Below are 26,104 nucleotides of genomic sequence, written 5' to 3' on the forward strand. Positions count from 1 at the left end.
TGAAATTCAACTGCTAAATGGACATTTTACGTCTCAAGATGTTATGTTTAAGTATTGAAGTGACCCTGCAATGCACTTACTTCTTCTCTTTTGTCCTGTTCAAAAACAAAACTGGGTTGACATTTTTCATTACTATGCCCAAGTAACATGACTTTGTCATTGTTGCAAATACAGATTCCAGACTGCAGGGTTACAAGTCAGACATGCAATCCACAATCCACATCCTCATAGAAGTGTTGTTGTTTGTCAGATATGGAGAACTGAATATACCAGCCTTTTCTTCTGTTGCACATGGGGGGGGGGGAAGATATTTTTGAAAGCAGAGGGTCAAGACCCAGAAGTCTTCTAAAGGAGGAGAGGCAAAATAGAAGTCTAGAGCAAACAAAGGGTCTCAAACTAATTAACACTACCAAAAAAGTGGAGGGGGAATAATTTAATAGATTATCATGGATTATAGATTTGATGAACAGCCTTGAAACAGTGTAGGTAATATGAATACAGTTGAAGGCTGAGTCAGATAGTTTTTAACATGGCCTTCTTACTTCTTAGTATGTAGCCCTTGGAAACAGAAAATAAATGCCAAGTGCAGCTTTTCATCAAAATAAGCCCTCTGGATAAAAATCTAGCCCAATAATTATGAATCACCCATGGTGACAGATTAAATTTATTTAGTCCCATATGCTTTAGCTAATCTCATGATACTTTCTTTAGCTTTTATGAAATTCGTTATATTGAGAGATCTGGGGGAACATAGCAAAGTAAATCCATAGAGGAAATAGAACACGGAAACCCTTAAGTGACCTTGGGAGTCCTCTCCCAATCCTGGCGAAGGATATTTTATCACCATCTTTCAAAAGCTTGCAGAATTCTTTGAATATGGCATTTCAAAAGAGCCTATAATTTTGATGAAATCCTTTTAAATATTGAGGTTTTAGTTGCAAACGCTGAGACAGAAAGCAAAATTCTGGAATGGGAATCATAAGAGAACAATCTATATGCTATATTGGAAAAGTGTAAATAACTATGTTTCTATCTTTATTTCTTATAGAAAGAAAGACGTGTGAATGAATACTAGATGGAAGAGGAATTATAAATTGAAGTGCAAGTGTATATTAGATTAATAACCAAAACAGAAAACACATTTTTTTTTCTTTCTTTTTTATTAGCAGTAGGGTGGAATGTTGTTTCTTAGGTCACTCTGGATAAAGTTTTAAGAGATTCCAAATTTATATATGTTTTCCTCCAAAGCAGCATGTTCAGCCATGCACATATTTGGACAGATGTAGTTATACTCTTATATAGAATCATATATATATATGTGTAGAAATGAATATTATTATAGAATGCATTATATTAATATTAGGGTGTACCAGAAGGCATAGTTAAAGAAAATTTGAAGCTGTCCATATACATCTGAAGCTCAGTTTGGATGGAAAGATCTTTTTGAACAAAATGAGGCAAAGTATTAGAAGTAAAATAATATCAAAATAATTTTAGCAAAAAACAATATTATTTAGCAAATAAACAATATTTCAAACTCCCACTACATTAATAGGGATAGCTTTAAAAAACAGAAAAAAAGAACATTCTCTGTGTTGTACATTATTATGTTTCTCAAATTTATTCTACAATGCAGTGGATACAATACTTTCAAAGCGGCTTATAAAATAAATTGTAAAGCAATATTAATGAATGTTTGATTGTGTGCATGCAATTTTTATACACATATACACACACCCACACACAAAGACATGAATACATGTCTTTTTGTTTCTTAGTTTGTTTAAGTACTGAAGACCAAAAATCTTAATGAGGACATCAGGCAGTGGTAGAGTCTAACTGGGAAAATCATCTCAGAAGCAAGAGACTAGAACGTAAAATTTGCCCTGAATAACCATTTTATTTTAGATGGTAGAAGTACCTGCTGAATATCCCTGAAAATTATCACACTGGCAGGCTCTATGTGTTCTCATTATTCAAATTCTAAGAAAGAGTGTGTTTGTGTGTGTGTCTGTGTGTCTGTGTGTTTAAGGATATTATACTTGCAATCTGATGTAGGTGAAATCAGACTTAGGGGAGACTTACAACACAATGTAAAATTATCCTGTTTGGGGTATGAAAGCCTGGATCCAATTAGTGTGTTTTTTTCCCCAATTTCAGCAAACAAAAATAGAGGACAAATGGAAAAGACCAATGAAGGAGCCCGGAATGAAACAAATGTGATGGAATTTATTCTTCTTGGCTTCCCTGGACCTCATTCTCTGAAAATGTTCATCTTTATAATCTTTCTTATCATGTACACTCTAATAGTTTTTGGAAATGTGGCTATTATTGTTCTCATAACCACAAACCAATGTCTTCATACTCCCATGTACTTCTTCCTTTGCAATCTCTCTTTTCTGGAAACATGGTATACAACAGCCTCAGTTCCAAAGACCCTTGCCACCATCCTTGGATGGAATAAAACCATCTCTTTCATTGGCTGCATTCTGCAGATGTACTTTGTTTTTGCCTTGGGATGCACAGAATACTTCCTGCTATCAGTCATGGCTTACGACCGGTATTTGGCCATATGTTATCCTCTGCACTACACCACTATCATGAACTTCCATTTGTCTAGCAAGCTAGCAGCTGGCTCTTGGCTAAGCGGATTCATCATTATTTCCATACCAGCTTTTCTGATCTCAAGGTTGACCTTCTGTGGACCCAATGTGATTAATCACTTCTATTGCAACATTGATTCCTGGATAGTTCTGGCCTGCAGCAGCACCTATAATGTTGAAATGGCAGCCTTTGTCATATCCATCTTTGTTATATTGGGATCCTGTGTGATAACTCTACTTTCATATATTTATATAATCTCTACTATCCTACACATCCCTTCAGCCAAAGGACAGCAAAAAGCATTCTCTACGTGTTCCTCCCATCTTGCTGTTGTCATCATTTGGTATGGTTCCACTATTTTTCTTTTTGTTAAGCCTTCTAAACGGACCTCTTTGGAAATGACCAAAATAGTGAACATTTTGAACACAATTGTGACTCCCTTGCTGAATCCCTTTATTTACACACTAAGGAACAAAGAAGTAAAAGAAGCATTTAGACATTCATTGCACTGGCATTAAAGAAAAAATGTCTATTTGTTTTTTCTAAAAAAAATGGTTTTAGTATGAACAGTTTTAAGGACAATCAATTATATCTTGTGTTCTTGAAAGAGTCCTTATAAGTTTGTGTATTAATATAACTTGGCTAAGATATCCAAAGAAACAACGGACACTGATGCATTGGTATTTAATTTAAGGCATTTTCTGTCATTTAATTTCTAGTTCTTCAATAGTGTTCAACATGCACTTTCATTTGTGCCTCTCCTTCATAATTATAGGTATCTGTGAAGGAGAGAGAAGCAGTTTTCAAAGCATCACCACTGATTCATTTTAATTTTTTTCCCCATTTCATTTGCATTTTTATACTCTTCTTTCTTCCAGCTGTTCAAACTGTCATACTGCATCGTAAATAAGCTGATTCAGTACTGGTTCTATGACAGTAGGATATAAATGGGAAATTAGATAAAGAAATAAGTTGAAGAGCAAATGTAAAATACAGAACATAACAGAAAATCTAAGGAATTATACAATACTTTGAGGTGATAAAGCAAGTGGCAATTTATAGAAGAATGATTAATAAGCAAAAAACAAAAACGAAAAGCCCTACTATTTCTAGGACTGACTGCAGACAACTGGCAACTGAGTTCATTTGTAATGGGTTTAAATATAACAGGATGGTTCAGACAAACATTCCCAGAAAGCTTTACTTTTCAGAGGAAGAATATTAATTATTTTGGAGTAGCATTCATCTGCTCCATCCTAATAAAATTGTATAGCAAGGCTAAATCCAGGGCACTGTGAAAAATACAAATGGTGGTCATGTTGATAATCCATTTTGTGTGCTGTTGCACTCAGAGGAAAAAGGAGGAGAAGGGAGAAGGGGGAAGAGGGAAGGGGAAGGCGAAGGAGAAGGAGACGGAGCGGGAGAAGGAAAAGGAAAAGGAGAAAAACTGCTGTGCTGCTGCTAAGGTGAAGCTTTCGACTCTGAAACTGAAATTTCATTAAAAAAAAAAAAGTCCTAAAGAATTTTTTCCACAATTTTTGACCACAAAGAAATTGGAGAAAGTTGGGAGGCTCTAGATGACAATACACATATTTATACAATTGGGCTTATTCCCTTGATATGTAACTATAGTTTAAAGAGAACTATGATAGTTATATGTAAAGACCAAGAAGACACATTTGAATAGATATCACAACTTGGGAGTAGAGTAGCATTTTAAAGATCAGTTGGAACCCTGATTTTCAAAATCTGTAATTAATTATTTCAGATAGCTGGATTCATAATCTACATTAGCTCAGTTCTAACCTTTGCTGGGTTTGGATTATAATCCAAGAAATCAAAATGTCAAGGTCAAGATCATTAGAGAAAGAAGAACAAGATGTGCATGCGGGAAAAAATGCTTTTGATATGAACCAGTTCATCATTGAAATGGTTGTTCTGGGTGCTGTAAGGTTACAAGCACCTAAGTTCTAAGAGTTTTGTTTCAGAAGATTAAAGAAAAATGTTGGTTCTGACTGTCAGCCATAATTGAGGCTTTCTGCGTGGTTCTGGCAAGGAGATCAGCTTCTTCCACAGTACAAGGGGAGGACATGGTGGCACTATCTCCTTGTCCAGTCAAATGACTGCCTCCATTAAAAGCCAGGACTTAAATGTAGTTGTCAAGCCCCACAGTTTTGATTGTGATAACCAAGATGAAGAACCAGTAGACTACCTGCCCACATTAAAGCAAGCTTTTGATGCCTGATGGGAATACTTTAATACTTTAAGCCTGAGCCTGTAAATCCATGCTATGCTTCCTCCAATTAAAGTAAGCAAGGAAGCTATTTTAAGATGAATGCTTTAAACACAGAGTAAGTTTTACTTAGCCTGGTTTCTGCTCTTATTCCCCCCAAGCTTTAAAAAGCTCCTGTGAAATCTTAGATAAAAATGGGTAAGAGTGAAAATGAGTAGAATAAGCCTCCTCAATACATCTACTTCTGCTCTTATGTCCTGTTTGAAAACATTGAGATGGGATTCTTAATTCTTATCCCACAGTGACAAGACTGTGTCATTGTTACAAACATAGGTTTCGTGTTAGACTACAGGTTTAGGATGCAGATGTGCAATCCAGTTTCTCATGGAGAGAGTCTGATATCGTAATTTCTTCCTCTCTAGCAAAGAGGGAAAAAAATCTTGAATCTTTCAAAACCCTGGGCAGAAGTCTGGAGAAGCTGCAGAAAGAAGATGGTTATGGATCACAGACTTTCTTCCCCCATCAGTCTCAGAGAAAAAATTGGAAACACCAAAAGTGGGCAATCCGGAAACTTTGAAGCAGAGGATCATTCAGGAACTCTTCTACTTCTGTAGCAATAGGTAAAAAGAAATCTAGGCAGGTTTCATTTGTTTTATCTGTGGTGATAAGTTTCCATTTCTGTGGTTCTATGTACTAAGAATTGTTTTTAATTCATACATAAAATTGGTTCTAGAAAATAGATTTTCTTTCTTGTAAACAGTAATATGCAATTGAAATTTGATTGTCTGTCTGTCTGTCTGTCTGTCTGTCTGTCTATATATCTGCTTTTGTTGTGAGGAGTATCATCATGATTTGGTCAGGTCTAATTAACCTTTCCCATATTTAAAAGTTGAATTTTTAACATTCAAGGAGTTTTATGTTCAACATTCTCTTAAAAAAAAAAGGTTTGATTTTTTTAATCTCTGAGATTGTTCGAAGAGGGAAACAATGGGCTGACTCAACTAGACATATGTACAATGTACTGGACATAGCATTCTCTCACTTTTCCCTGCAATAATCCTGTGAGGTAAGCTAGGCTGAGAGAAAGTGACCAGCTCAAAATCACTCAATCAGTTTCTATATCTTGAACCCAGGTCTCCTTGATTCCAGTCTGACATCTTAGCCAGTACATCAATTTCATTGTTTGAACTATCCTTTTAAATATTTGCAGTGCTGTTGCTGCTTCAATTCCTTATCTTTTTCTGCATTCAGCCACCTGATTTCACATCCATTAACTCATGGGTTTGCAGCTAAAACAGAACAAGCACAAAAACATTTGTAGAAGATTAAATTATCTGCCTTCCTTCACAGTGGTTGGGTAATAAAGAGGTTTCTGCTCAAGTTCATGATACACAGATCTTCTGGGAGTGAACAATCCCAGTCCTTTCACAGGAAGGGACAACCATTAGGGGGAGAAGTGGATGAGGGATTATCCTCAGAGAGTCTAAGTGCTTGGTACACACGGCAATGGAATGGAGAGGGTGAAATGTATATCATATCATGGTGCAAAATCTGGCTTTTTGTAATTGTGACCTGATGTTGGATGGAAATACATAACACATGTGGTTTGTGTTACAATGTCACAATACTTTTTTTTTAATGTCCCCCCACTCTTGTTTCTTCCCCCTTAGTTCTATTTTATTGAGCATTCTCTCAATCATACTGCACTGAGTGAAACTCAATAGAATGATACATCTAATAATGTTTGTAGAGGAAGTTTGCATCTCAGTCTGAATTCCTTGCACCCAGAAAGTATTTGGTTCTCAATCTGATTTGTATGCATCCCTGCCTTTTTTTTCTGATAAACAGCTCTCTGAGTTAGAAAACAAGTAAAAATAAAATGTTAATTTTAAAACAAGCAAGCAAGCAAACAATTAAGCACTTCATTTGAGTAACATTTAAAAACTTTAATAAAAACAAATAGCCTTCATCCATCAAGTGAACTAATACATTAAAAGAAGAATAAGGTAATTATGGCCTGACATCCTTAAAGAGGCAGATCAAAACCCCTGACGTAAATCCTATTCTAGTTTCAAATTGATGTTTAGCAGGAAGATAGTCTTAGAAATTATTAGTACGGCTGGTTACATTAACAACAACAAGGTAAACACGAAGCAGCTGATGAACTTGCATGTAACTCCAAGTAGAGTGTATTATTAATTCAAATAGAAGTATTCTACAGAATTTATGTCTGCTACAGAAGTATATATAGAAATTACAGTGATAAAATACAAAAAAAGGAGATTCAGGAGTGACGTCAACCATGCAGGGCCATTCATTATACACACACACGCACACACACAGACACACACATACAGGTCATGCACTTGCTATTTGCTTAAAATTTTATCTCCTACATAGATCAGAAACAGAATAAGATTTAGAGTCACAGTTAAGTAGTCATTAACTGCCACATTTCTGAATTGGTCGAGGGCATTTGTTTTGTTTTCCCTGTCCCCATTTTCTCCCTTCCCATGTAATTAATTTGTTTAGAATAATGTTCTTTGGTATTAGCAATTGGTTATAGATGATCAAATAATGACCTTGAACCCTAGAGGCAGTAAGAAAATGAAACATGGAATCTTGTGATGATTTTTAACAATAGTTATGGGGTCCAGGCTGGGAAAAGGAGCACTTCTGGCACCTGAATGAGCTATATACTGGGAACTATGGAAACTGACGGATTATAGCTCATCTCCCTTTCCATCAAACTGTGAGCTGAAAACAGTGCCAAACACTGTAGCCCTTTGCTTTCAGCTCTCAGAAGACAAATGATGTGTCAGTGCAGATCTCCTCTCTTATTCAACCCTGGCTTAAAATTGATTCTCCATCTCTTTAACATGAGTTAGGGTCAAACACCTGTGTTGTTGCAATCTGGAATTGTTCAGGGGTAAGCGGTACATCATACAGGGAAAGCCCCATGAATGAAGAGGTGCTTTGCACAAACATGGCATGAGCAGAACATCTCTTCTATAACTCTTTAGATTAATTTTCTGTCACTTCTCTGTTTATAACTTCACTTCAATGTCATCATTTAACTTATCTACTTTTCCTTTTTCTTAAAAAAAATGCTCTTATGCCCACTGCACTGCATATTAAAGAATGATGAGCAGATGATTTTATGATCTTCAGAGTGATTTATATGAGTTATCACAATTATGTATTTGCATAGTTAAGAGATAGTCCAGAGAAGCGAATCCTGCCTCACCCTAAATGGTATTTTAAAAGGAGGTTTCATGGTGTTGCAAAACATTGCATGTAGCTGATTCTGGGAACACACACACACACAGACACACACACACAATCAAATCAACAACCAACACTGATGCCTATCATGTCTATATAATTAAATCTGCTCATCCAGTAAGGTCTGACAAAGTTGCCATACTTCAGGTCTCATCACTCCAGAGACATGCCTACTCTGCCACTGCCCCATCCTTTGGAACAGCATCCCCATAAAAATTTGGCTGTCCCTACCCTGCCTGCCTTTTGAAAATCATTAAAGACTTGGCTCTCTTCCTAGGCACTGGGTCAAGGGTGGTGGTCTTATGATCCTATTGGTTGGTTCTTCCCTCAAGCACTTTATGTCTGTATGTCTGTATTTTTTTGTTTAAATTAGTAACATTATTTGTTAATTGTGTTGTATGAATTCAGTTGTGTATTGGTAACTGATGGTGTATACTGTCCTGAATTGTATGCCAAGGGGGATGCTATATAAATTGATTGATTTATTGATTGAATGAATGCATATATGCATGAATAGCATTCAAAAACATTACCAAAGCAAACTTCAGCAAAGGATCTTTACCTTGTCGTGCTGCTGGAGCTTGAGCACCTCAATGATGCCATGAGCTAAACCGTGAAGGGCCACCCAAGACGGGAAGGTCATGACAGAGAGGTCAGACTAAATGCGATCCCTGGGGAAGGTAATGGCAACCCACCTCAGTATTCTTGCCGTGAAAACTAAATGGATCAGTACAACCAGAGATATGTCGGTATACCATCGGAAGATGAGACCCCCAGGTCGGAAGATGGTCAAAATGCTACTGGGGAAGAACAGAGGATGAGCTCAACTAGCCCCAGACGTGATGACGCAGCTAGCTCAAAGCCGGAAGGACGGCTAGCGGCCGACGGTGCTGGTGGTGAATGGCGAATCCGATGTTCTAAGGATCAACACACCATCGGAACCTGGAATGTAAGATCTATGAGCCAGGGCAAATTGGATGTGGTTATTGGTGAGATGTCAAGATTAAAGATAGACATTCTGAGCATCAGTGAACTGAAATGGACTGGAATGGGCCACTTCACATCAAATGACCACCAGATCTACTACTGCGGACAAGAGGACCACAGAAGAAATGGAGTAGCCCTCATAATTAATAGTAAAGTGGCTAAAGCAGTGCTTGGATACAACCCAAAAAATGACAGAATGATCTCAATTCGAATTCAGGGCAAGCCATCTAACATCACAGTGATCCAAATATACGCCCCAACCACAGATGCTGAAGAAGCTGAAGTAGAGCAGTTCTATGAGGATCTGCAGCACCTACTGGACAACACGCCTAAAAGAGATGTTATTTTCATCACAGGAGACTGGAATGCTAAGGTGGGCAGTCAAATGACACCTCGAATTACAGGTAAGTATGGCCTGGGAGAACAAAACAAAGCAGGACACAGGCTGATATAATTTTGCCAAGACAATTCACTCTGCATGACAAACACTCTCTTCCAACAACCTAAGAGACGGCTTTATACATGGACTTCACCAGATGGACAACACCGAAATCAGATTGATTACATCCTTTGCAGCCAAAGGTGGCGGACATCTGTACAGTCGGTAAAAACAAGGCCTGGAGCTGACTGTAGTTCAGATCACGAACTTCTTCTTGCACAATTTAGGATCAGACTAAAGAGATTAGGGAAGACCCACAGATCAGCTAGATATGAGTTCACTAATATTCCTAAGGAATATGCAGTGGAGGTGAAGAATCGATTTAAGGGACTGGACTTAGTAGATAGGGTCCCGGAAGAACTCTGGACAGAAGTTGGCAGCATTGTTCAGGAGGCGGCAACAAAATACATCCCAAAGAAAGAGAAAACCAAGAAGGCAAAATGGCTGTCTGCTGAGACACTAGAAGTAGCCCAAGAAAGAAGGAAAGCAAAAGGCAACAGTGATAGGGGGAGATATGCCCAATTAAATGCAAAATTCCAGAGGTTAGCCAGAAGAGATAAGGAATTATTTTTAAACAAGCAATGCGCGGAAGTGGAAGAAGACAATAGAATAGGAAGGACAAGAAACCTCTTCCAGAAAATTAGAAACATTGGAGGTAAATTCCAGGCAAAAATGGGTATGATCAAAAACAAAGATGGCAAGGACCTAACAGAAGAAGAAGAGATCAAGAAAAGGTGGCAAGAATATACAGAAAACCTGTATAGGAAGGATAACAATATCGGGGATAGCTTTGACGGTGTGGTCGGTGAGCTAGAGCCAGACATCCTGAAGAGTGAGGTTGAGTGGGCCTTAAGAAGCATTGCTAATAACAAGGCAACAGGAGACGACGGCATCCCAGCTGAACTGTTCAAAATCTTGCAAGATGATGCTGTCAAGGTAATGCATGCTATATGCCAGCAAATTTGGAAAACACAAGAATGGCCATCAGACTGGAAAAAATCAACTTATATCCCCATAGCAAAAAAGGGAAACACTAAAGAATGTTCAAACTATCGAACAGTGGCACTCATTTCACATGCCAGTAAGGTAATGCTCAAGATCCTGCAAGGTAGACTTCAGCAGTTCATGGAGCGAGAATTGCCAGATGTACAAGCTGGGTTTAGAAAAGGCAGAGGAACTAGAGACCAAATTGCCAATATCCGCTGGATAATGGAAAAAGCCAGGGAGTTTCAGAAAAACATCTATTTCTGTTTTATTGACTATTCTAAAGCCTTTGACTGTGTGGACCATAACAAATTGTGGCAAGTTCTTAGTGGTATGGGGATACCAAGTCATCTTGTATGCCTCCTGAAGAATCTGTATAATGACCAAGTAGCAACAGTAAGAACAGACCACGGAACAACAGACTGGTTTAAGATTGGGAAAGGAGTACAGCAGGGCTGTATACTCTCACCCTACCTATTCAACTTGTATTCAGAACACATCATGCAACAAGCTGGCCTGGAGGAATCCAAGGCTGGAGTTAAAATCTCTGGAAGAAACATTAACAATCTCAGATATGCAGATGATACCACCTTGATGGCTGAAAGTGAAGAGGAACTGAGGAGCCTTATGATGAAGGTGAAAGAAGAAAGTGCAAAAGCTGGTTTGCAGCTAAACCTCAAAAAAACCAAGATTATGGCAACCAGCTTGATTGATAACTGGCAAATAGAGGGAGAAAATGTAGAAGCAGTGAAAGACTTTGTATTCCTAGGTGCAAAGATTACTGCAGATGCTGACTGCAGTCAGGAAATCAGAAGACGGTTAATCCTTGGAAGAAGAGCAATGACAAATCTCGATAAAATAGTTAAGAGCAGAGACATCACACTGACAACAAAGGCCTGCATAGTTAAAGCAATGGTGTTCCCTGTAGTAACATATGGCTGCGAGAGCTGGACCATAAGGAAGGCTGAGCGAAGGAAGATCGATGCTTTTGAACTGTGGTGTTGGAGGAAAATTCTGAGAGTGCCTTGGACTGCAAGAAGATCTAACCAGTCCATCCTCCAGGAAATAAAGCCAGACTGTTCACTTGAGGGAATGATATTAAAGGCAAAACTGAAGTACTTTGGCCACATCATGAGAAGACAGGACACCCTGGAGAAGATGCTGATGGTAGGGAGAGTGGAAGGCAAAAGGAAGAGGGGCCGACCAAGGGCAAGATGGATGGATGATATTCTAGAGGTGACGGACTCGTCCCTGGGGGAGCTGGGGGTGTTGACGACTGACAGGAATCTCTGGCGTGGGCTGGTCCATGAAGTCATGAAGAGTCGGAAGCGACTAAACGAATAAACAACAACAACAACAACAACCAAAGCAAAACAAACAAAAAACAGTGCCCCCTCCAAAAAACAAACAACAAACAAAAAAAAACTCTTAATAAAATTCCACACAATCTCACTAAATTATAGTACTTTGTTAGGCTCTGCCAAACTTGCATCAGCATTTATACTTTATAAGCAAAACAAAGAGCTAATATTTTACCTACAATCAGCAGCCAAATCAGATAGACAGACAGGCAGACAGACAGATAGAATCCCCATTCAATAGCTTTATGTTGGTTTTTTTACAGAAAATTTATACACCTTCTTAGTACCACAAACGTCTTCACAAGTATATGAAGTCGATACAAGTGTTGGCCTATAACACATCTTTTCCCAGTGTTAGGTCTAAGTACTGATGCAGACAAATCTATTCATGCATCTCCATATGTCAAACTTAGGGATATACTTAGTTCAAAAATGATTAGGAAAAATATTTTGGACTTCATGTGAGCATGGGTAAAATACTTCCCTGCAATTTACAGAAGTAGCCCAACCCGTTCTAATCTTCTTCATGAGTTGTTGTTCTTGCTGTTGTTTTTAAGCAACTGCTTTAAGGAACCCTCTCATTAAAGTTGATCAGACTCCTAAAGGAGTAGCACCTATTTTCCATACGTAAGCCTGAAAAAGATTTGGCTATGTTAATGAAAGCAGAGATGCACTGTACTCATGATAAGTATTTTAAATCATTCTTGAAAAGCTTGTATTTCTAATTAAGATCTTTCTTTCATTAGCATGTCATTGTGCAAACATACTTTTCAACATTTTTTTTAAATGTGTTCTGGACTTCTTTATTCCTCAGGCTATATATAATGGGGTTAACCATTGGTGTCCCTACTGTGTAGAGCACAGAGAAAACTTTGCTTAAGCTTGGACACCAAGTTGTTGTAGGTATTCTGTATACTACTATCAGTGTCCTATAGAATACTGTGACCACAGTAAGATGTGAGGAACATGTAGAGAAAGTTTTCTCTTTGCTTTTAGTTGATGGGATCTTTAGGAGAGTGGAGATTATTTTAAAATAGGATAGAATAGTTAAAAATAATGGACAGAAAGACACAAGTGATGCAATAACAAAAGCAGTAATCCTCACCATCCATGTGTCTCCACATACAAGCTTAATGATAGGGGCTAAATCACAGAATAAATGGTCTATCTGTTTAGAAGCACAGAAAGGTAACATGGAAACCATTATTGTGGTGACCACTGTAGACAGAAATCCACCAATCCATGACACTGTTGTTAACTGAAGACACAATCTGAAGGTCATTATGCTTATGTAATGCAATGGGTGGCAGATGGCTATGTAGCGATCATAGGACATAGCTGCCAGGAGAAAACACTCAGCCACTGCCAATGAGTCAAAGACATAAATCTGGAGAAGGCAAGCTGAAAAAGAAATGGTCTCATTTAAAGTCAGAAATGTCTTCAGCATCTTTGGAACAACACTGGCTGTGTGCCAGATTTCTATAAAAGATAGGTTTCCTGAGAAAAAGTACATGGGTTTGTGAAGGCTATGGCTGGTCAACACAACCACCATAAGCATATATTTCCAATTACTATTACAACATAGACTGCAAGATATATTATGAAGGTAGGGATCCTTAATGCATGAAGGTCTCCAAATCCCAAAAGAATGAATTCTGTGATCATGGTTTCATTTGTATTCTCTAGTATGTTTCCAGCTGAAAAACAGATAAGCACAAGACGGACAATGGAATAAGAACAGTAGGAACCCTATTACTAGTCATTCAGATAATCAGTACAAGACACATAGAAGGATATCCACAGTGGTATTCTAAGCTACCCACTATCCAGAACATGAAAATGTATTCATCTTCATGAGAGAAAGTGAGTCCCCATCAGTTTGGGGATTCAATGTTTTACGTGAAGAAAATTTAATAGTGGTCAAAATCACCAATCAATAATAAGAACCATTAAATCCACAGCCATCCTTTGCATATTCTTACCTTTTCACCTGCATATGCCCCTTTGATCATATAGCATAAAGAAACCTTGAGGAATGAACATGTGCCTTAAATGTAGATAGATGAATTATGTACTTTTCAGAGTAAAAGCACTAAGATCCAGTCCCTAGCATCTTCAGTTAGGGCTGGAAGTGAGCTATCTTTAATATCTTCAAATACTGCTACCAATCATGTCAATATTACTGGACTAGATAAAGCAATGGTTTGTTGTAGTATTATACAGATATTTAGATATGTCACAGAAGGTAATCATTATGAAATTTGGAAATTCAGTGATTGGTAATAGATTCCATGGACTTACATGCTGAAAGGTGTTTCCATCTGTAACAAAGATAGATGGTATTCTCTTTATATTTTAAATGGCAGTTAAAATGTCTTATCTGGATGGTATTGAGATATATATGATTTATCTTGAAGGGGACTGCTTTTGGGGCCAAAAGAAAACTGAATGTGGAAGAAGAAAAATATGAACGTTAGACAGGGAGTAGCAACATTTGCCCTCCCAGAAGTAGTTGAACTACAATGGCCAGCCCATAAGGCAAGCAGCATTTCCAAGGTCACATAATGTCCACTGAAGAGGAATAAGGAAAGGAGAAGAGACCAAGCAGCATTTACCTCTCTATAATATAATCACAGAATAGGTATGCTATTTAGTATTGGGGCTGGATACCATGTTAACAGAACTATTACATTATTGTCTCATTTTGAATAGTGTTAACTGTACACCACTCTGACATCTCATTAACATGCAAAGTGTTATATAAACATCTCTCTGTCCCTTGAATGTCTGTCTGTCTGTCTGTCTCTACCATGTATGTGTCTGTCTGTGTATCAAATAAGTCACATAATTACAATTAGGCCAATATTACCCTAGGGTTTATAGATTAGTGTGTATGTAAATATGTATGTATATTCAGTACAAAACAATGTATTATCTCAATATAATCAGTGATCTGACAAACTGCACAAGCAAACTTGCTAAATAAATAAAAGTATGAACTGTTTATTAAAATAATGTAAAAACGGATATCTGAATATTGGCATATATGGAGAGCATTTAATAGTAAGGTGTTTATGCTAAGTTGTTAAAATATGTATTTAAATGAAACAGGTTTGTTGTTTGATCAATATACAAAATGTAAACTAAGGGTTTGATATAAAAACAGTTAATCTGATACATTCAAATGTGAAATATCTGTATTTCACTGAATCTTGATATTATTATCAAAATATTTATAATCTGCTTTACCTCAGAGCTGACTTTGGTCAAATAAAATAATACAACACAATAGAAATACCTTTGAAAAAACAAAGCTACTTTCTTTGCAATTTAGAAGATTTGGTGAATTGACGGATTCACACACTGCACCAAGATGAAGTAAAATATAATGGCAAGTTACCTTCCTGATGATACCTAGTCTGAATCTGCATCGCCATTCATAAAAAAAGGAGTGGATATGCACATTCTTCTTTGCATTCTGAATCCATGCAGGATTGTGTCCTAATACATTGTCATTGGATATAATCTGATAGCACTATTTCCATTGACATGTAATCACCCCCCACCCCCCAGTATTCTACCTGAAGGTAAGTGGGAGGAAGAGCAAAAATAATCTTGTTTTACCTTTATTCATGTCATCCTCCTCTTCAAACTCTAGCTTGAGATATGTAGCATCCCTGCATATTCCAGAAATTTATTCCTATTTTAAGCATTTAGATTATGACTAAGCAATGATATGCTGCAATAGGATATTGGCATATTCAGTGCTTAATTCTGAAGAGCTTAATTCTGAAGAACTAGCAGAAACGAGATGAAATAAGAAATCAGAATACTGCACTAAGTAGCAGCAAATCAATATATTAATAATTATCAATAATTAAATTATAATATTATATAAAATTAATATAAATATAATTATAATACAATTATAAAATAAATTTATTGATAATTAATAAATTAATATATTAAGCAGAGGTAGTATTTATTTTTTACATCTACAAAAAAGACCAATTGGCTTGTGCATTTCATTTTCACTTGGAAATATTTTCCAATAGGACAAAACTCTGATCAGTGAAAAATAAAGCAGACTACTGTACAGTTCTTTGCTACCTTACAATTCCATTATAAAAGGTTGTGATGTGTGTATAGTGTAATGGTTGTATCAGAACTGTTAAGTGTAATAATTTAATGTCCCTTGTGCATTAGGGATGCTTTTTGAAGGTATTGCTAACACAGTAAATATGAAATGGGCCAAGGCCATTTTCCTCACCCAGATTACTGTATGGTCAACCAGCATGATTGAAAAAAATCAGGCTCCAGAAACAGCTGTAATTGCTGGTGTCAGTTTCTGGACAAATTAAAATTAAGTGGATAATAATAATAATAATAAAAAGATTGACAAGTACCTGGGCATGCTCCATTTTGCTTCTGAGCACTCCCACATTTTGCCTTTTCCATAAAGATCCTGAATTTTTCTCCTGAGCACTCCCACAAGATCCACCCACAAGATCCTGAATTTCAAAAACATAAACTGTAAAGCATGGGCCGTTCAGAAAGTTTTTTTTTAATAAAATAAAAATCACTGCCTTTAAAACCATGTGTATATTATTTTTCCTGATTCCATTTGTGGGTACAGGTTTGCCACATCTTCAAGATTACCTTTTCTCCAGGTAATTTACTAGAAGTTCTTCCCACAAAAGATATTGTAAACCATAGTTTATATAAATAAATAGTAAACATTTTTTTCTCTAGATCTTCATTATAATGAAGTATGACAGAGGTGGCATTAACATTGAAAACTTTTGGACAATATCAGTACCAAGGATCTTCAAAAAACCCACTGCTAATACTTGCCTTGTTCTCACCTTTTTTCTTGTCCAGACTCCTGGGTAGCTGGATCAAGGTCAGCTTTCTCCACTCTGGAGGGCACTAGATATGTTGCACTACAACATACACAATTCCCAGCCAGTAGCATAAAATTCTATGAACTGCAATCCAACCATCTGGAGGTTACCAGGGTTAGAGCTATTCTTTATATTTCACATAATGTTGTGATTTTGTCCTGCTGCAATAGCTATATCCAGCTGCCCACTGCTATTCAAAGCACTATCATTTGATGTAAATGCAAACACCAAAGCCAAGAGGTGATAATGCCATCAAACCAATCTGCTGGAAAAAGTTCTGCATTAGTGTGATTTAATGATGGAATCTACCATTTTCTGGCTCTCTAAGTTCTTACGTTATACAAGTCTCAGTAGAAGGAAGGACCATAATATTCTAAGCTTTAAGATAATGAAAAATACTGTGCAGGATAACTAGGAAGAAAGAAAAGTAAAATGCAAAACAAAGACATGTATGGAAGTATAATTAAAAACCAAAATAATATAAATTGCAAATATAAAAAATACTAATTGAATAAAAATCAAAAAAAGTAAACTGAGAAGATGGATTTTGCTATTATATCAGTATGCAAAGGGAATTTAATGGAAGGAAGGTACAGTACATTTGGTATGCTGTGAAAAAAAAACTGAATTAAAAACAGATTAAATCTAACTGTGGGATAGCCCACACACAAAAAAAAAAGTCCTGGAAAAATACCCACATCTAAGAGAAGCTTCAAGTGATGATAGTTCCTCTGTTCTAGGGCCACCTCCTCCCAGTCATATGAGCCAAGACAAAACTTGTATTAAGAGGTTGGAATGAATTCCAGAACCCATGCTTTGCAAGCTTGGACTTTTATTTTTATTTTTTTGGAGGGGGGAGAGGGTAATCATATAAAAATGATTTGATGTGATTTAAATGATTTATATGTCAGGCACACCTCTTTTAGAGATGTCCTTGCATCAGTGATATTTCCCCTGACTTCTGGAGATTGAGTTGTGATCATTAGTATTCAAAAGTTTCCAACTAATGTGCTAATTCCTTACACACCTTGAAGCATTGAGAGTTAAAGACTAAAACACATGCTGAACTTTAAGTAAGGGATAGAACCCTGCTTCAATACTCAGGTATCAATGATCTGCTGTAACTTCCACTGGCATTTGCTTAAGCATTGTTTCTGGGTTAACTGTGTTATTGATACAGGGACAACAGGAGTTTTTATAGATAATTTTTCTCAGAGCATCTTTGACATCTTTGTTTCTCAGACTGTAAATCATGGGGTTGATCATGGGGGTAATTACAGTGTATAGCAAGGAGAAGAGTTTATTGAGCACTGGAGACTGTTTGGCTGAAGGGGACGCATAAATAGCACCTAGAGTGCCATAAAATAATGTCACCACAATGAGGTGAGAAGAACATGTTGAGAATGCTTTCTGTTTCCCTTGGGCAGAGGGGATTTTAAGAACAGTAGAAATAATATTGACATAAGATGTTAGTGTGAGAAGAAACGGGCCGATAGTCACCATTGATGCTAAAATAAAGGTTGTTGTCTCTGCAACGTAAGGGTCAGAACAGGAAAGCTTTGTAACAGGAGCTAAATCACAGAAGAAATGGTCAATTTTGTTGGAACCACAAAATGGCAAACTGAAAGTGAGTACAATGGGGGCTATGGAAATCAGGAATCCACTTATCCAGGAACCAGCTGCCATTTGGAGACAGATTTTGATGTTCATGATAGCTGTATAACGAAGTGGATTGCAGATGGCTAAGTAGCGGTCGTAAGACATCACTGCTAAAAGGTAACATTCAATGACTGCCATAGAACCAAAGAAATAAAACTGAGCAATGCATGCAGAGAAGGAGATAGCTTCATGCATTGTTAGGAGTGTCTTCAGCATCTTTGGTATAATAGCAGTTGTGTACCAGATCTCAAGGAAGGAGAAATTTCCTAGGAAAAAATACATGGGAGTGTGGAGGCCTTGATTGGTTGATACAGCAATCAGAATAAGGATGTTACCAGATAAAGTTATCATGTATATAGCCAAGAATATCACAAAGAGAATGATCTGTAGACCATGAAGATTCCCAAATCCCAGGAGAATAAATTCTGTGACGACAGTTTCATTCCTCTGTAGTTCAGTGAACATCTAATGTAAACATATTTAAAAAAAAAAAAATCATTAAAGAGTTAAATCAGGTGAGGTTGGAGCAAAATGTCAACTCAACAACAGTATTGACCTAACAATAGTAGATGATTTTCCTCCACTTTCCAACCTCTCTTTTTAAAGAAAGGTTGTGGAGAAGATGGCTGGGCTCCAGAGGGCTCTGGAGGATACATATTATCTGGAGACCTTTTCAGTCAGAATTCAGACATGGGCAAAGAGTTGGGCCAGCACTGATTGCACTAGCAGAAGACCTCTGGAGGAGTTAGGATGGTGGTTGTGCATTTGTCCTTGCCCTCCTTGATCTTGCAGAGGTTTTCAGTACTGTCAATCAAGGTATCATTTTGGATCAGCTCAGGGAGATAGCAACAGAGGACTCATAGTGCTCTTCCTTCCTCTGAGGTTTGTTTCAGTGTGTTGATGAGAGGAGAGATCGAGCCCTAACCCCCTGATTTGTGTGGTTCCTCAGACCTCTAATCTCTCTCCACTTCTGTTTAAATCTACCTGAGGTCCTCCACTGGCATGGTGTAATGGCATGTGAGAAAGACCTTGGAAGACAGGGCAAAGAAATACTGTGTAGGGAACAGTCAGATAAGAGAGGGCATAGCCTGCAGCTGCATAATGGGTGGAGAAAGAGGCTCAGAAGGGACCCACCTGAACTTCACAGGCTGTGAAGGAGATGGTGAAAGATTTGTACTTTCAGACTTGCAAGGTTCTGTTAATGTAGCCTTACAATAAAGTAGAATTAGCTCATCTGGTCGTATGTCTTGTCTTGTTTACTTGGAAAGGCTGACATATGGAGTCAGGTATCATCAGTACAATTAGGATATTCAAATTTTATTTATCAGTCTCTGATCAACCAAGTGATGCTCTCAAGGGTATCCTCAGTATCTAAAGGCTGTGGGAGTCTGGATGGGGAAGAACAAATTTTAGCTGAAGCACACTAAGGCTGAATGGTTGTGGGTTTTAGGTCCTCTGGTGCTGGGGATTTTTGATCTTTAGTTCTAGATGGGTTTGCCCTCCACCAGGGAGACCCCTAGTGTTTAATTTGGGATCCTATTGAATTTACAGCTCCTGCTAGAAGAGCCGTTGGCAGATAAGACAAGGAAAGCTTTGGTACAACTTCATCTTTGAGCCAATTGCCCCCATTTGTGGATTGGGAGACACTGATCATGAACACTTGTGCCTTAGTTACATCCTATTTGGATTACTGCAATGTGCTCTAAATAAATCTGCTCTTTAAGAAGGTACAACTGGTCTAAAATGCAGTGGAATGGGTATTGTGAGCATGCCTCAATACACCCATGTTATATCATTACTTTATGAATGCACTAGCTTCCAGTAACTTCTGGATGTTATTCAAGACACTACTTACTATTTAGATGCTTCATAGCACAGCCCTGGGTTATTTACACGTTCACTTATCTTCCATTGGTTCTGCTTGCCCTGCTAGATCTGTCAGAGTTGGTATGCCTTCTGATGGGACCCAGGAACTTGTGTCTTCTCTGCCATGGTATCTAACCTCTGGAACAATTTGTCCCTCAAGATTTGGATGGCTCCAATGCTATTGTCTTTTTTAATGTCTTAAGATCTCCTGTTTCCTTGGGCATTGGGCATGTGTGTGTGTGTGCGCGCATTACATTTGTTTGTATACTGCCCAGAGTTGCTGTGAATTGGGCAGCCGTGCAAGATGGATGAATTAATAGATGGATGAATGAACAAATAGCAAACTCTGGAAAATATACAGAGTCAATGATAACAAGAACAAGAACATAATATTAGGTCCCCAAATCCATGGGTAATCAGATGTATCTAATGTAACTACATTGGAGTTATGCTACGAAAGCATGCGATAGCTGTGGACTTAGACCCCGATTTTCTGATGAGCAGTCAATCTCATGGTTACCCTGCATTTTAATGCCACATTCATAGCCTCATTTTATAACATTGTAAAACCTGCAACTGAAGGGAGACACCACTGGCATGGATTGATTGATTATGTACCATAAAATCATTTTCAACTCCCAGCAACCACATAGATAGATTTTGTCCATGACTGGCATAGAAGCCACCTACATTTCTATTGCCGTGTTTTTTTTTTAAAGATATTCCCTGGAGAATGACATTTGTTTGTTTGTTTGTTTGTCACCATAACCCAAAATTAGTACCATCTCATATCAATGTTTTAAGTAATGTCAAGATCTTAATTATCCTTATGTGATTAAGATTCTCCAATTCTAGTACCATTTGGTGCACTTGAATGGCTATAGCTTGAAATGTTTGGAAAAAGGATGGAGAATACATCCTTTAAAAAACAATCACAAGGGCAATAGTCAGAGAAAGGGGAGGCATGTTTAATTATGATGGAACACAGATCTAATTCATGTCTTATAAAACCTTAATGTATTAGTATGCTGAAACAAAGAGATGCATGGAAATATTTGGAGAACAGCACCCACTATCTCTTCCACTTTCTGCTCCCAAATATACAGCATTTGTGTTCAAAGGACTCAAAGAGGCAACAGCTGAGAAAATAAAAGTAAAAGCTGTTTCATTAGTATTAGTCAGATAACACAACAGGGAGTCCTCAGTTACCAACCATAACTGAGACTGGGAACTTCATCATTGAGTGATGCAATTGTAAAGAAAAAAAAAATCACATGACTGTGCAGACTTATGATGATAGTTCTGGCAGTCCTGGTTGTGGTTGTTAAGTGAATCACATGCAATCATTAAGCACAACATCATATGACAGCTCATACCTTCCTGCCAGCTCCCCCATTGACTTTGCTTGTTGGAAGCTGGCAGTGAAGGTCTCAAATGGCAATCACATGACCCCAGGACACTGCAACAGTTGTAACTGCATGCCAATTGCCATGAACCCAAATCACAATCATGTGATCATGGAGACACTGTGATGGCTGCAACTTCAAGGACCAGCCATAAGCCACCTCATTCAGTGTTGCTGTAACTTTAAATAGTCACTGTAAATGGGTGTTTGCTAAATGAGGACAACCTATATTTGCATATACTAAACAATATTGAAACTAGGTTGAACAGCTTATTATTCCCAGCATACTATTAAACTTTGAAACTAAGGAACATGCTTACAGAAACACCCAAATATATCTATATACATATATCAGTTTATATCAATCATCAAATAAAAAACACTAAGCTGCATAAATACTTTGAGATATATGAATTAGGTCTTTTTCATACTGGAATATTCCAAAAGGTCAGAGCAATTTCAGGCATTTCAGTCCTTCATCTGAGATTGGATATTACATCCAACTGAGTGTAATATTCAAACCAATTTCAGAATACTTCCATTTAAACCAAATACCTCATTTCAGTTTGGGTTTAGGCTTAACTAGGGCTGCTGCAAAAATCAGTATGTTTTCTGTCCATCTTAGGTGCCACCTAATAGTTATCTGCATAGAAACCTTAGTTTAGCTCACCGTCAACATACATTTGACAATTCGCTTGTAATAGATGTACATAATTGAACCATTGATGTTGTTGTTGAACCGTAGACCAGCAAAATACCTGTAAAATTGATTGAACTCTAGGTCAATATATGGTTATAAAATAAGTACTGGACATGCACCCCCCCTGATAATATGTTTAGTCCTTCCTCCTTAACAGACCTTAGCTAAGTGTGGACCAGTTCAAATTTTGCTGTTTGGGCATGTGAGAAATAGTCAAAATAGGAGGAGTCAGGAGAAAAAAAAGGGTAAGAAAAAATTATATGGATGGGCTTTTACAATATTTACTCTTTACAGAGTTGCCAGAACATTCTTTCCTTTTGTTTAAAAGACCAATCTCTGCCCTCATTTGATGCCTACAAGCCATCCTACTATCTAGGCATGCTTAGAAGACAATAATACAGAAGCTGCTTAATGTTAATGTGATCACTGGTCTATGTGGACCATTCATTGTTGTAGTTGAAGACACAGAAAAGAGAGAACACAGTTAAGCATTCAGTCCTAATGTTTTATTGATTCAAATTTTGTTTTGGGAAAATCTTCCCAAATAATTATTTAAATGTCATAGAGGAGGGTTTTTTTTTCCTCCCCCTCAACAATTTATTTGCATTGCTGGATGCCATTGTTAATTCAGGACCCAAAGCCAAAGAGAAGCAACATTTTATATCTGAATTCCTATACACACAGAGAAATAAATGACATTGTACTCAATAGAGCACACATCTGAGTAGATGTACATAGGATTGTGCTCTAAAAAAAATACAGAAACTGGCATAATTTATTTTATTTACTGACATTCAGTTACATAATTTCTATACTGACTCTAGGCTGCACATATTGCAGGTTTAGGAAAGAGACTATTTTTAAGTGAATGTGAGTAGGATGATGCTAATATGATTTGCTTTAACAAGAGGACTGCAAATTTGAGAAGAAAGGCACTAATGACATACCGAGAGAGGATACAGTTTCAGTATAGGGAAGAGAATACTTTGGGTTAATGCCTTTTTGAGCAAACACACTGGTAGCAATGGAATGAACATAGAGACACTAAACACTGAAAAAGTTTAAATTCTGACATGGAAGTCATTGTTGTGGATAAAAATGCAATAAATCAACATCCTAATATTATTAAATTTGGCTGAAGCTCACAGAAGGCATAATCTTTCTGCCTTTCCTCTTTACACTATTCTTCAGAATCCTAAGGATTCACCTTTCCCCAACTGAGAGGATTTGTTGAAGCCAAAAAAGTTGGAGGCAGGTGAAGGAAAAATAAATTAAACATTCAAAATAGGAGTTAGATCAAAATAGTGTGACAAATAGTATCTTCCCTAAACATTTGCCAATGTAAGCTACTGTGCCTGCTTTAGAAAGCATTAGGTGAGAATATTTAATTATATCTAGCTAGGAACTGTAAAATGTAAGAAAAGAACACCAGAAGAAGTGTTACATAGAAAAACATTATTATTATTATTATTATTATTATTATTATTATTATTAAAGTTTATCTTACCTTTATCTTACCTTCATACAAAATATCTGATATATCTTAGCAGCAAAACTTCCTAATGACACTCCTTCCTGATTTCCTGAGTGAAGTTCTCAATAATCCATGAAATAACATCTCTGGACATAAAGTTACATTTAGTTTTGCACTGATTTGTATTTTCCCTCTCTACTATTTGGAGAACATCAAACTCTCTTAGCATTTCATTAACAAATGGAAAGCAAAAGTGTTCAGAGATACCAATATTGGACATACTGATCTGCATTGTCAAACTGTATCCTAGTGCACTGACCAAAGATATTTAAGGAACTTTAATGTCATGATTAATTTAATCCCGGTGGAGAGCTGTTTCTAATTGGCACCATATCATCCAAGTGAACTTTTTAGGGGAAATAAAATATACAGAAGAAAGAACTTTGCTTGCTCCCTGAAAAAAAAAAAAGTCAGAAAAGTGACACTATATGAAGTATGATTTCCATAGCATTACATTACAAGTGCTGCTTCAAGTTTGAAACATATGCGACTGAATTATGATTAAATCCCTGTGGTCCTGTGAAAAGTTAAGAATTAGCAATGGGTACTTGCTACTTGACTAGTACTGGGCTGTATCAGAATGAACACTATTACAGTATTTATTTATCTGTTTATTTATATTAAATTTAGCTCCTACTTTTCTGCTCAGGGTGGTACTCCAAGTGATTATTATTATTATTATTATTACCAAAAAGTTAAAACATAAGTTAAAATTAATTAAGAAAATCATAGTGAATTCAGTGAGCTATTCAAGGGTTTTTTTTAGAATGTAATAAGGCAACCTACTTCACTCTCTTGTATGCATTCATCCAAATAATCCTTAGCCAGCTACTGTATCTAGGAAGTGAAAATGCAGACAACCATTGTTGTTGTTGTTGGTGGCTGTTTTTGTTTTTGTTTTGTTTTGCTTGATTTGGTTTGGTATCTTTCTGCCAGTGGCCAGATTTTGCAGCTGAAAATACACACACACAACACACATACAACACACACACAAACACACAACTATTATTATGTCTGCTTCTAATTACTGTCTTAACCAAGAGTTTGTCTTTTAATGACCATCAATGTGCTTTTTAAATTAATTTCCTTCCTTCCTCCCTTTCCCTTTTTATTTATTTAAGGAATTAAGATTTAGGGAAGTGCTAGGCTTCTTTTTTCCTTAAATTTCTTCACTATAAAAGTTATTTCCTTCTCTTTTTTTTTTTCACAGCTTGTTTCTATAACTGTTTGGAAATTATTAAAGCTACAGCCATTTCCATGATAGTGCTATTTCTGGGGTGTAAAATCACTCAGACATTTTCATTCAGAGAGGTAGGATGACAAATTATTAGGATCCAGATTACATGGCCTATACAGATTTAAAGAGCAAAATATTCAGGTCACATAAAGTATATTTTATTTCCAATGTAATACTGTAGGCTTTTTAAGGCCTCCCTAACTTCTTTGTTTCTTAGTGTATAAATGAAGGGATTTAACAAGGGTGTCACGAGTGTATTCAGAATATTCAAAATAGTTTTTGTCATTTCCAAAGATTTTTGTTTAGATGGTTTTACATATAAAAAAAATGGTGGAGCCATGCAAAAGTATAATTACAAGATGTGAAAAGCACATAGAAAAAGCCTTTTGCCGTCCTTTGGCAGATGGGATATGAAGGATTGCCAGGATGATGTGCATGTAGGAAACAAGGATTATGACAAATGCACACAATATGACAATGATGGATAACACAAAACATACAAGTTCAAGGACTTGGGCATCAGTGCATGAGAGAACTATCCAGGAATCAGCATTGCAGTAGAAGTGGTGAATCACATATGGTCTACAGAAGGACAGCCGAGATCAACAGAACTAGTACAGAAATGGATAAAAAACCAGACATCCAAGACATTGCTGCCAGTTTACAAGAGAGACTGATATCCATGATGGTGGTGTAATGCAGTGGATAGCTTATAGCTAAATATCGATCCTAAGCCATGGCAGATAGCAGCAAGTATTCTTTGCATCCAAAGGTAAAAACAAAATATATCTGCAGAATTCAGCCAGTGAAGGAGATAGTTTTGCTCCTGCCAAGAGTAACAGCAAAAGTCTTGGGGGTTATTGATGTTGTGTACCATATCTCTGAAGGGACGCGGTGGCGCTGCGG

At 37.1% G+C, this 26,104-nt stretch overlaps 2 protein-coding genes and 2 pseudogenes across 2 annotated transcripts; 1 reads left to right on the plus strand and 3 right to left on the minus strand.

The window, feature by feature from the left end:
- Window positions 1-2,180: 2,180 nt before the first annotated feature.
- Window positions 2,181-3,122, plus strand: LOC134496493 (olfactory receptor 6F1-like). The gene has a single exon (XM_063302223.1). It carries the CDS (start codon window positions 2,181-2,183, stop codon window positions 3,120-3,122), a length of 942 nt encoding a protein of 313 aa, XP_063158293.1.
- A 9,513-nt stretch (window positions 3,123-12,635) lies between these two features.
- LOC134496494 (olfactory receptor 6F1-like) lies at window positions 12,636-15,330 on the minus strand (annotated as a pseudogene).
- Window positions 15,331-17,904: 2,574 nt separating this feature from the next.
- LOC134496495 (olfactory receptor 11A1-like) lies at window positions 17,905-21,833 on the minus strand. The gene is made up of 2 exons (XM_063302225.1): window positions 21,819-21,833; window positions 17,905-18,903 (listed from the first exon to the last, which is right to left on the minus strand). The coding sequence occupies exons 1-2, from the start codon at window positions 21,831-21,833 to the stop codon at window positions 17,905-17,907; spliced, it is 1,014 nt and encodes a 337-aa protein (XP_063158295.1).
- A 3,507-nt stretch (window positions 21,834-25,340) lies between these two features.
- Window positions 25,341-25,936, minus strand: LOC134496496 (olfactory receptor 6F1-like; annotated as a pseudogene).
- Window positions 25,937-26,104: the final 168 nt, after the last annotated feature.

The sequence above is a fragment of the Candoia aspera genome, chromosome 4 (genome assembly GCF_035149785.1).
Source record: "Candoia aspera isolate rCanAsp1 chromosome 4, rCanAsp1.hap2, whole genome shotgun sequence".
NCBI lineage: Eukaryota > Metazoa > Chordata > Lepidosauria > Squamata > Boidae > Candoia > Candoia aspera.